At 44.9% G+C, this 12,338-nt stretch overlaps 1 protein-coding gene across 30 annotated transcripts in view; it reads left to right on the top strand.

Annotated features, from left to right (window-relative positions):
- LOC132891954 (protein NLRC5-like) overlaps window positions 1-12,338 on the top strand; it is an 888,139-nt gene that overhangs the window by 750,136 nt on the left and 125,665 nt on the right. For 27 of the 30 annotated variants that reach the window (XR_009655388.1, XM_060930219.1, XM_060930146.1 and 24 more), the window contains 2 exons: window positions 6,834-7,028; window positions 7,496-7,669. The exons of 1 other annotated variant lie outside the window; for it this stretch is intronic. Coding sequence is in view for 28 of the 29 variants with exons in the window: in XM_060930219.1 (XP_060786202.1) it covers window positions 6,834-7,028; window positions 7,496-7,669 (369 nt within the window). In the remaining variant the exon portion in view is untranslated. The remainder of the gene's footprint in view (window positions 1-6,833; window positions 7,029-7,495; window positions 7,670-12,338) is intronic. 2 more of the 30 variants (XM_060930352.1, XM_060930265.1) reach the window with 1 other exon arrangement.

Below are 12,338 nucleotides of genomic sequence, written 5' to 3'. Positions count from 1 at the left end.
TTGTTGGATTGTTGCCACAATGCATTTACAGAATCTAATGACTCGGAAACAACCTACTGAATGCAGTGACTAGCTTTTTGAACCTGTAGGATAGTGTGTAGAATATGACACAGAGCCTGTAGAAATGCTGATCGAAATATTGCCACCGTCGCCACAGGCTTGCTCATTGGGGATAGATTAGGGATAAAATTAGCTCATGTTTTAAGTCGTTCAAATTCTGTAAAGCTGCTTTGCGACAATGTTTATTGTTAAAAGCGCTGTACAAATAAACTTGATGATGAAACTTGATGATGAAATACAATTAAGTCGACAATAGGACAGCGTTTTGTTGTTGTTTTTAAACACCCCCACCCTGTCAAATACACACAGAGCGTGCGCGTATACACAGAAAGAGAGAGAGAGAGATATATTTGTGGGTAATTCTATGGATCTGTGATATCTGCTGGAAGAGAAGATCAGGGAGGATTGGGAATCGAGTGGCAGTCATTTGTTTTCACCTGATACCAAAACTTGTAGCGTCATAGCAACCATCGCAAAGACATGGACAAAAAGCCCAGAAACTCCTCCTTACCCGGGCAAAAATGATATAGGATTTATCTTGTAGTGTCCTGATCCCCAGATCTTTAACTCAGCCACATATAACAAGTTGTTCTCCTCCATGCTCTTTCAGGTTTTAATCTGTGTGTCATGTAGAACGATGTCTGCAGCACCAGGTAGTTTGAGACATCAGGGAACTCAACGGATGGATAATTTTCCAGCTCATAATGAATGAATAACTTTATTTAAACACAATCAGTTGATCAGCAGAGCTGGTGGGGTCGTGCATGTACAAATACAGACAGATAGATAGATAGATAGATAGATAGATAGATAGATAGATAGATAGATAGATAGATAGATAGATAGATCCTTTAATAATCCTTTACAGGAAATTACAGTGTCACAGCAGCACAACATTCAGACATCACATCACACATTACCTCACCGCAAACTCTAATAATTGAATACTACTATTAATGGGTTAAAATAGATAAATAAATAAATAATAATACTAAAGCAGAAGGAGTGCAGTTACTTTTGTGCATTATAGAACCTTATAGCAGCTGGTATAAAGGACTTCCTGAATCTCTCTGTTTTACATATTGGTGCAATCAGTCTCTGACTAAAACTGCTATTGTTAACCACTTTCAGGGCATGGAGTGGGTGTTGAGAGTTGTCCAAAATTGCCCTCAATTTACTCAGGGATCTGGCCTCTGTCACCTGCTGAACTGTTGGGAAAACAGTCCCTACCACTGATCCCGCCTTCCTAATTAGCTTGTCCAGTCTTTTGTTGTCAGCAGCACAGGCTCCCACACCCCAACATACAACAGCAAAGAAGAAGGCACTTGCCACCACTGAATGGTAGACACTACATAGTAAGGGCTGACAGATATTAAAAGATCGCAGCCTTCTTAAAAAATAAAGTCGGCTTTGGCCCTTCCTATACACAGTCTCCATATGACTCCTCCAGTCCAGCCTACCATCCAGCTGCACTCCCAGGTACCTATGGTTGGCAACCACCTCCACCTCAGTGCCTCTGATGGTGATTGGTGTTGATTGAGTCCTTTTCCTCCCCTTCCTGAAGTCCACAATAATCTCCTTGGTTTTTGTGGTGTTCAGCTGGAGGTGATTGTGTGCGCTCCATTCCACAAAGTCATCCACAGTGGCTCTATACTCCAACTCATCGCACCTTTGATGAGGCCTACAACAGCAGTGCCATCTGAAAATTTCTGCATAAAGCAGCTGTTGGTATTATATTGAAAATCTGCTGTATATATTGTAAACAGAAATGGAGCCAGCACAGTTCCTTGTGGAGCTCCTGTGCTGCTCAAGATGGTACTAGAGACACTGTCCTGCAGACGCACATACTGTGGTCTGAGGTGAAGGTAGTCCAGAACCCACCGTACAAGCGATGGATCCACCTCCATCTTCTCCATCTTTTCACCAAGGAGTTGTGGCTGGATGGTATTGAATGCACTTGAGAAGTCAAAGAATGTAATCCTTACAGCTGCATCAGAGGTGTCCAGATGTGTATACGCTCTCTGCAGCATATAGATGAGGGCATCATCGACACTGATGTTGGGCTGATACGCAAACTGCAAGGGATCCATATGAGTTGACACACTAGTCCTGATGTGAGAGAGGACCAGCCTCTCAAATGTCTTCATTATGTGTGAGGTGAGCGCAACTGGTCTGTAATCATTATGCTGAGTAGGATGGGACTTTTTTGGAACAGGAACCAGACAAGATGTTTTCCACAGCCTTGAGACCTTCTGCAGACGCAAGCTCAGATTAAACAAGTGTGTTAAAATGCCACACAGCTCTGCGGAGCAGGCCTTCAGTAGCCTTGGGCTAATATCATCGGGCCCGGCTGCTTTCCCTAGCTTCAGTCCTTTAAGCATCCTCTTGACCTGTGCAGTGTGCAATGTCACAGGTGAGTGGAGAAATGGAGGACTCTGTACAGATGGCATCTCAGAGTTGTTGGAAAGAGGGAGAGTAACAGGAGGAGGGAAAGAAGAAGAGAAAGCATTGACGGTCCGCTGACCAGATGGGGGAGACTGGATTGGTGTGGTGCAGTCAAATCTGTTGAAGTTATTAAGCTCATCAGCCAGACCTTGTTCACCAGCAAGCAGTGCCCCACCTTTCTGTTCCATGCCTGTGATCTTTCGCATTCCAGCCCAAACCTGCTTTACTCCATCTTGCTGCAGCTGTTGTTCTAGCTTAAGCCTATATACTTCCTTCCCCTCTCTTATCTTCACCCTCAGGTCCCTCTGAAGTTCTTTCAATCTGTTCCTGTCGCCCATCCTAAACGCCCTTTTCTTCTCATTTAATAAGGCCTTCAAACTGCTGGTAATCCATGGCTTATTATTTGGGTAGCAATGAACTACCTTGGATGGCATGACAGTGTCATAACAGAAGATAAGATGATATATTGGGTTATGCATTCAACTAGACCGTCAATGTCCTCTCCATACTCCTCACAGAACACATCCCACTCTGTAATCTCAAAACAGCACCTTAAAGCTTCCTCAGCCTCTGGACACCAGCCTCTTGATGTCCTGGTTATGACAGGTAACCTTTTAACAGTTGGAATATAAGAGGAAGAAAGGTGAATCATGTCATGATCTGATCGGCCAAGAGGAGGCAGTGCAGTGCATTTGTATGCATTCTGTACATTTGCATACAACAAGTCCAGAGTTTTATCACCTCTTGTCGTACAGTTAACAAACTGCTTAAATGTGGGCAAAGTCTTAGATAGAGAGACATGATTGCAATCTCCAGACACAGCAATGAATGCCTCTGGGTACTTTGACTCAAGTCCTGCGATAGTAGTATGAATGACGTCACACGCGATTTCTGCATTAGCCAAGGAGGTATGTAAACAACAATGGTGACCACCACACTGAACTCCCTGGGCAAGTAATATGGTCTTAAACTAACCGCTAGAAGTTCAATGTCTTCCTTGCATATACGTTCCTTGATGGTAGCATGATTAGGGTTACACCAGTTGTTGTTGACGAGCAGTATTAGCCCCCCTCCTTTCTGCTTTCCACTTGCTCTAGTGTCCCTGTCCGCTCATATTGTCCTGAAGCCGGCAAAACTGATCAGAGAATCAGACGTATTGTCCGTCAGCCACGTCTCTGTCAGGCATACTAAACTACTCTCCCGGTACTCTTTCTGGTTTCTAATAAGGGTTTCCAGTTCATCTAATTTGTTTGTTAAACAACGAACATTTCCCATGGTGATGGATGGAACAGCTGGTTTAAATGTCGCCCTCCATGTTCTGGCTAGCCTCCTCTTGTTTCTTTTAACACCAGCACGCGTTCCCCGATGCCTCCTCTTCAATAATTCCCTTGGTATATCATGTCTAATCCCGTATGTTGAGAAATGCCCAATGTTTAGCAGTTCCTGACGAGTATATACCACAGCCGTTTGCCCCGTTCGCCCGGTTGATAGACAGATAATGTCCACTCCTTTTGCCACCACTCGTTGGTTCTTGGTTCAGCACTCAATAATCCACAATGCTTAAAAAAAACATCCACTACACACACAGCTGCTTCAACAGGCTGCCGTCTCACCGGCGCCCCACCCGGAGATAGTTTATTTATCTCTGGTCATACAAATACAAGACTAAAATATACACAATGTTTAAAAAAGCTTAAAATCTGTTGATTATCTTCACATTAAGTTAATTAATAGTATGCATAACTATTGTCTTTGTATTTAGTTACGGCTACAATATGATCACAATTTATTCTACTAATGTCAAATTTAGGTGGTAAATTTTTCTTTCATAGGAAAAATCCTTCGGAATGGTTTCTATATCCACTTCTTTTGAGTGGATTTCTTGGTTTTAATAACCTGCTTGTTTGCTGAACACAAACATGGCAATAAGTTCTTGTGCGAATGGATCAGATCCACTTTTGGATCGTTAACCCCTTCTGACTGAGAATGACCTGCATCCATACAGCTTTAAATACAATATCTACAATCTAAAAATTTGTTTTTATTGCATTTATTTAAATTCCCATCTGTAACAGGGAGTGATGTTGCATCCCATGAATACACTTTACAGTAGATTATTAGATTCTAATCGAATAGATGAGCCAAAATAATTGGGGATCTTTTTTAATGGGCCCCGACTCGGTACAAGTACAGTATGAATAGGTGGGCTTTAAAGCAGAGAAAGTTGAGAATCCCTGCTCTACAGGGCCTGGATCTTGATGCGTTTATTGCTGAGAGGGCAGGCCACCTATGGTGGACAGAGGGACGGCGTGAACGGCACCCACAATTTGCAGAGGCTGCACAGGAAGCTGATGTAGATGAGGAAGACAGGTTGTTTAAGTTCCTCCTGAATGCAACGGCAGACTGAATGATAAGACAGTACTGCAGTACACACTCCTGTTTTATAATGTTTTTAGTTTTATAATTCATCTTTGCAATATTGCGAGTCATTGTGAGGCAAAAGAAAGTGTTTTGTGTCGGAAACTCGATATAAAAAGACATATTATGTACTCGTACCATACATAAGTCTTACATATATGTCATCTCATTATCTCTAGCCACTTTATCCTGTTCTACAGGGTCACAGGCAAGCTGGAGCCTATCCCAGCTGACTATGGGCGAGAGGCGGGGTACATAGACACAGACAACCATTCACACTCACATTCACACCTACGGTCAATTTAGAGTCACCAGTTAACCTAACCTGCATGTCTTTGGACTGTGGGGGAAACCGGAGCACCCGGAGGAAACCCACACGGACACGGGGAGAACATGCAAACTCCGCACAGAAAGGCCCTCGCTGGGCACAGGGCTCAAACCCGGACCTTCTTGCTGTGAGGCGATAGCGCTAACCACTACACCACCGTGCCTCTTACATGTATGATATTGATTTATGTTTCATGTTTTCAGGGTTTGTCTTGTTCTTCTGTTGCAGACATAAATGTTTTTAAAAATAATTTTTTAAATGTTCTTTTGTCTAAATAACTCAATTATACCCCTAGAAAACATATCACTGTTGCCGTGAACCGTGGACTTGACAACTGGCCGAAATACCACAAAATTTTAGGGCAAAAGGAAATTCAAAGGGGACAAAAATGTTTTGAAGCCATTTGCCCTGCAGGGAAAAAGATGACAAAAGTTAATGTTGAGGCCTGTTATGACCTGATAAACGGCTTTATTCAAGTCGTGAAAACAGACTTTCACAGAGAACTCATTACAAACACCATTCTTATTTACTTTTATTACATCATAATATAAATTTATTACATTATTTTGTTTTAATATCCTGATATAATTTATGAATTTACATTTTTTTTCCTGTTGACCTTCACAGGTTTTGTTCTTTTCCCTGCTGTAGCTCTGGGATTTATTGATTTCAGGTCAGACAGGGAGAGACAACACACAGAGTGTAAGGGGAAGAACATGTCCAGTCTGTAAATCACTGGCACCAGGAACAAATAAGGACAGACATCCCAAGTGTCCCGGAAGTTCCGGGAGTCTCCCGCATATTGATAGCGGCTCCCTGATGCCCGGAATTTGGAGAATATCTCCCGGAATCTAGAGCAAGCGAGCAAGAGCGTGCACGCGAAACATTAATGTCTGCATCGCGCATATGACGGAGTGCGCGAGGGAGACTGCGCATGTGCCTGTTCATGTAGCACATGCTCGACAAAGAGCGTCCTGATTGGCCTACAGACATCCAAACTCATTTCAGGGAGGTGTCGTGACCCTCCCAATGGGGAAAAAAGTCATGCGTCACGACACCTCCCTGAAATGAGTTTCTGCAGGTTGGGATGTCTGCAAGGAGCACCTGGCAACACACACAGACACAGTTAGCCAAGTAGCTCATCATGAGTATCTCCATAAAACTCCTTCAGCACTGGGCTGTGATCATTTCAGTCGCTCACTAATTAGAGAACAAATCAAATGTCTGATCTGTTCAGATAAATATGACTCTGCCTCGAACTCTGCCTGCTTCATCTAAACCTGACTTTTGAAACTCTTTTCCTTTCTCCTCTTGTAAATATTTTAGATCAGACTCTTATTTCCCGATTTGGTGATCAGATTTGATGTTGGGTGTTTATCCCATGTGTCAGTGATGACGTGTGCAGCAGAAAACTCTAATCCGAACAGCTCGAACTGTGAATTACTGTTACAGCATTTCAGTGTATTGTCGACTCGGAGTTTGTACTTTTGTCATTTACGAAAATGAAATGGTGCAGTGAAAGATTTGAGGACCTGTTTGATCATTTGTGTGAGTTTATTATGTATTATTTTATTTCCTTCAGGATCAGTTGTGATACGATCAAAGGGAGAAGCGCTGAAGCTCTGGTCTCAGTGCTCAACTCAGAAACCTCCAGTCTGAGAGAACTGCATCTGACTGTGAAGACACTGGATCTGTCTGGGAATAAACTAGAAGACTCAGGAGTGAAGCGTCTCTGTGCTGTACTGGAGAATCCTCACTGTAAAGTGGAGACACTGGGGTAAGATCATCTCTCTGAGAGTCACAATAAATCACTAAAGCAGCAGTTAATAGTTGTATACAGTGTTGTTTATCAATTAAAATTTTCTGTAAAAGTAAAACATGCAGAACAAATATATTTGTCATGAAGTGATCATTTCTCCTCAGAATCACTTTTACTTTAAAGAAATAATTAAATCTATTTACAATTAAATATGTGATCATTAAAAATCCAGTCAAGCAGAGATAAATTCTACAAAACCTGACTCTTCACTTAAACCTTTAAATTATTGACTTTTTGCTGAATCATTAGCACCTCGAGTAAACTTAATGTCAGTAACAGTGGTAATGTTTGAGTCATTATTAATAATAGCTTGTGATTGGTGAAGAAAATAGAGACAGTCCAACATGAGAGACATCATCTTCACAACCACTGTTACACCAAGATGAAAATCTGTTGATGAAGTGTGTGTCATTGTGTCTCTGCAGGTTGTGGGGTTGTGGTGTCTCAGATGAAGGCTGTGCTGCTCTGAGTTCAGCTCTGAGATCAAACCCCTCACACCTGAGAGAACTGGATCTGTCTAAGAATAATCTGGGAGACTCAGGAGTGAAGCGTCTCTGTGCTGTACTGGAGAATCCTCACTGTAAACTGGAGATACTGGGGTAAGATCATCTCTCTGAGAGTCACATGACCTGCTCCTCCGTTAGACACATTCTCTAATAGTGAGACTGAAGCAGAGTTTTTAGGTTCATCATCAGTGTCCTGAGGAGGAAGATTGTTTCTTTTCACTGCACACTGATGATTTGTCACAGAGTCTTTGGGTCAGATGGACGTATGTGAGAAGCTGCAGCACAAAACGGGACTTGATCCGACTGCAATGTGTCTGAAATCACTGTGAAATTTACTACAACACTGTAACTAATCACACAAACTGCACCTGAGACACAAACTAACTGCCCTCTTCAAAAAATTGAAGCTTTAAATTCCGTTATTTGAATAAAATGATTCCTTGAAAGAAAGGAAAAGCAAAACTATAAATTGTGTGTCGTCTGCAGAGCTGTTTGTGTTACAATATTGGACTGATCCGCAAGTCGTCATGCTAATCGAGGTGGATCAGTCATATTAAATATTAAATAAATTATCATAAATCAGGAAAGGGATTGGAGTTGGAGTTTACCCCAGTGAACGAGAGGGTCACCTCTCTGCGCCTTCGGATTGGGGAGAGGGCTCTTGCTGTTGTTTGTGCCTACGGGCCAAATAGCAGTATAGAGTATCTGGCCTTCTTGGAGTCCCTGGGAGAGGTACTGAGGGGTGCTCAGACTGGGGAATCCATTGTGCTACTGGGGGACTTCAATGCTCACGTGGGTGACGACAGTGACACCTGGAGGGGCGTGGTTGGGAGGAACAGCCTCCCCGATCTGAACCCGAGTGGTGTTTTGTTATTGGACTTCTGTGCTAGTCACGGTTTGTCCATAACGAACACCATGTTCGAGCATAGGGGTGTCCATAAGTGCACGTGGCACCAGGACACCTTAGGTCGGAGGTCGATGATCGACTTTGTAGTCGTTTCATCTGATCTCCGGCCCTATGTCTTGGACACTAGGGTGAAGAGAGGGGCTGAGCTGTCAACTGATCACCACCTGGTGGTGAGTTGGATCCGCTGGCAGAGGAGGAAGCTGGACAGACCTGGCAGGCCCAAACGTATGGTGAGGGTCTGCTGGGAACGTCTGGCCGAGCACTCTGTTGGGGAGGTCTTTAACTCCCACCTCCGGGAGAGCTTTTCCCAGCTTCCGAAGGAGGCGGGGGACATTGAGTCTGAGTGGACCATGTTCTCTACCTCCATTGTGGACGCAGCTGTTCGGAGCTGTGGCCGCAAGGTCTCCGGTGCCTGTCGTGGCGGCAGTCCCCGAACCCGGTGGTGGACACCGGAAGTAAGGGATGCCGTCAAGCTGAAGAAGGAGTCCTATCGGGCCATGTTGACCTCCGGGACTCCTGAGGCAGCTGATGGGTATCGGCAGGCCAGGCGTGCTGCAGCTTGGGCAGTTGCGGAGGCAAAAACTCGGAACTGGGAGGAGTTCGGGGGAGGCCATGGAGAAGGACTATCGGTCGGCCTCGAAGAAATTCTGGCAAACTGTCCGGCGCCTCAGGAGGGGGAAGCAGTACTCTGCCAACACTGTTTACAGTGCGGGTGGGGAGCTGTTGACCTCGACTGAGGACATTGTCGGGTAGTGGAAGGAATACTTTGAGGATCTCCTCAATCCCACCGTCATGTCTTCCACTGAGGAGACTGAGGCTGATGACTCAGAGATGGACTCATCCATTACCCAAGCCGGAGTCACTGAGGTGGTTTGCAAGCTCCTCGGTGGCAAGGCACCGGGGGTAGATGAGATCCGCCCTGAGTATCTCAAGTCTCTGGATGTTGTGGGGCTGTCTTGGTTGACACGCCTCTGCAACATCGCGTGGCGGTCGGGGACAGTGCCTCTGGAGTGGCAGACTGGGGTGGTGGTCCCTCTTTTTAAGATAGGGGACCGGAGAGTGTGCTCCAATTATAGGGGAATCACACTTCTCAGGCTCCCAGGGAAGGTTTACTCCAGGGTACTGGAGAGGAGAATTCGACCAATAGTCGAACCTCGGATCCAGGAGGAACAATGCGGTTTTCGTCCTGGTCGCGGAACACTGGACCAGCTCTATACCCTTCATAGGGTGCTCGAGGGTTCATGGGAGTTTGCCCAACCAGTCCACATGTGTTTTGTGGATCTGGAGAAGGCATTTGACCGTGTCCCCCGTGGTAGTCTGTGGGGGGTGCTTCAGGAGTATGGGGTTCGGGGCTCTTTGCTAAGGGCTGTCCGGTCCCTGTACGAACGGAGCAGGAGTCTGGTTCGCATTGCCGGCAGTAAGTCAGACCTGTTCCCAGTGCATGTTGGACTCCGGCAGGGCTGCCCTTTGTCACCGGTTCTGTTCATAATTTTTATGGACAGAATTTCTAGGCGCAGCCAGGGGCCGGAAGAAATCCTGTTTGGGAACCACAGGATTTCATCTCTGCTTTTTGCGGATGATGTTGTCCTGTTGGCTTCTTCAAACCAGGACCTTCAGCATGCACTGGGGCGGTTTGCAGTCGAGTGTGAAGCGGCTGGGATGAGAATCAGCACCTCCAAGTCCGAGGCCATGATTCTCGACCGGAAAAGGGTGGCTTGCCCTCTCCAGGTTGGTGGAGAAGTCCTGCCTCAAGTGGAGGAGTTTAAATATCTCGGGATCTTGTTCACGAGTGAGGGAAGGATGGAGCATGAGATCGACAGGCGGATCGGTGCAGCCTCCGCAGTGATGCGGTCGCTTTACCGGTCCATCGTGGTGAAGAAGGAGCTGAGCCAAAAGGCGAAGCTCTCAATTTACTGGCCGATCTACGTTCCGACTCTCACCTATGGTCATGAGCTTTGGGTAATGACCGAAAGAACAAGATCGCGGATACAAGCGGCCGAAATGAGTTTCCTTGGCAGGGTGGCTGGGCGCTCCCTTAGAGATAGGGTGAGAAGCACAGTCACTCGGGAGGAGCAAGGAGTAGAGCTGCTGCTCCTCCACATCGAGAGGAATCAGCTGAGGTGGCTCGGGCATCTTTTTCGGATGCCTCCTGGACGCCTCCCTGGGGAGGTGTTCCAGGCCTGTCCCCCCGGGAAGAGGCCCCGGGGAAGACCCAGGACACGCTGGAGGGACTATGTCTCTCGGCTGGTCTGGGAACGCCTCGGTGTTCTTCCCGAGGAGCTGGCCGAGGTGTCTGGGGAAAGGGAAGTTTGGGCTTCCATGCTTAGACTTCTGCCTCCACCACCCGGCCCCGGATAAGCAGAAGAAGACGAGACGAGGAAAGGGAAAAAAAGAATACGAAGAGAAAAGAAACTGATAATAATAATAATTTAAACAACTTGGAAAGAAATTGTTACAGCTGGACAGGAAGAAAAAGTAATTAATTTGTTGAAAAGATAAATATAACTATAAAAGCACCATTTATCAAGGTAGAAAGAGAAAAAATCAAAATCTGTGATTCTTTAGAGCTGCACTGATTTGAGAGATATCAGTATCATGGGTGTCGCCACCATTGAATGTGAAGGGGGCATGTCCCCTTCACATTTCATAATTCTTCGTTTGGACGCCCCCACATTTACATAAAATATTAGTTCACCCAGCGCCGTTTCTGTTGCTTCGTGAAAGAATCCATTCCACTTGATCGATAAGAGAATACACATACCACTGAAAATCCACTCCGGGTTTTCCGGGCGTTACCTACAACAACTCACCGCACGCGATTGAATCTCAGCGCGAGCGGAGACATTTTTGGTGCAGCTGCTCGAGAGTGGAGGAGGTGACGTCAGCCCCATTGCCACCTCACAATGTCTGGCTTTTGCTAAAACCTTATTCTTTTGTTCTGTGCCCTCAAAATTAACCCTAGGCCATGTTAAATTAATGTTCAACTAAACAATGAAATAAGCTTAGCCTAATGGGGTATTCTTGGTTGATGATGAATTGTTTGCAGTATTTGCTCCGTCCCCAGACACAATGGACATAAGGAACTTCTTTACAAAGAAGCAGAAAGTCAGTCGAAATTTCCCCACAGGACAGGGTTTTTTTGTCCCAGTGGAAATGTTAGTGCAGTTAGCTGGTTAGTCAATGTTAGGAGATGTATCAGCTAGCTTAATGTTAGCTATCATTTAATTCAAACCCAGTAGGGCGACCTTATTGTAATGCCAAGAATGAGGTCAACTCTGCTCTGATGATATTTATTGATTCCCCGTTTTGTCTGGTCTTTGCCAGTTTTCTGGAAAGTAACATGGGAAATCAGTGTATGGGGAAGGAATAGTAGAAAGGAAAGCAATGGAGAGAGATGGATGTTATTCCAGGTGGATTGTGAAGGAAAGGGGGATAAAAGTTTTGAAGTGGTAGAAATTGTGGTGGCACCAATGTAAGAAGGAGTTATATCTATAAATCTATTTGTTATATTAATCTGAAAATGTTACTGTAGTACCACCATTGCATGTAGGTTGACAAAATTGCACCTGTTCATTGTGTGAAGTTCTCTTTTATGTGTCACCGTTGCTTGACACAGTGTGATTTTGTGTTATGAAGTTTGCATGATGCCATGTCATGCCTGTTCATTGTGTGAAATTATGAATATTCGTATTTTTAAACATACAGTTGAGTGTCACTATTGCTTGGCACAGTGGCATGTTGTGTTACATCTAAAACTAAATAAAAAAGGAAACACAAAATAAAAATTAAAATGCACCCATAAAGTCATTGTTGGTGATAAATTGTGTCACATTCATCTCATTATCTTAGGCGTAG

The sequence above is a fragment of the Neoarius graeffei genome, chromosome 1 (assembly GCF_027579695.1).
Source record: "Neoarius graeffei isolate fNeoGra1 chromosome 1, fNeoGra1.pri, whole genome shotgun sequence".
NCBI classification, from domain to species: domain Eukaryota; kingdom Metazoa; phylum Chordata; class Actinopteri; order Siluriformes; family Ariidae; genus Neoarius; species Neoarius graeffei.
This window is presented reverse-complemented; position numbering and strand designations above follow the sequence as displayed.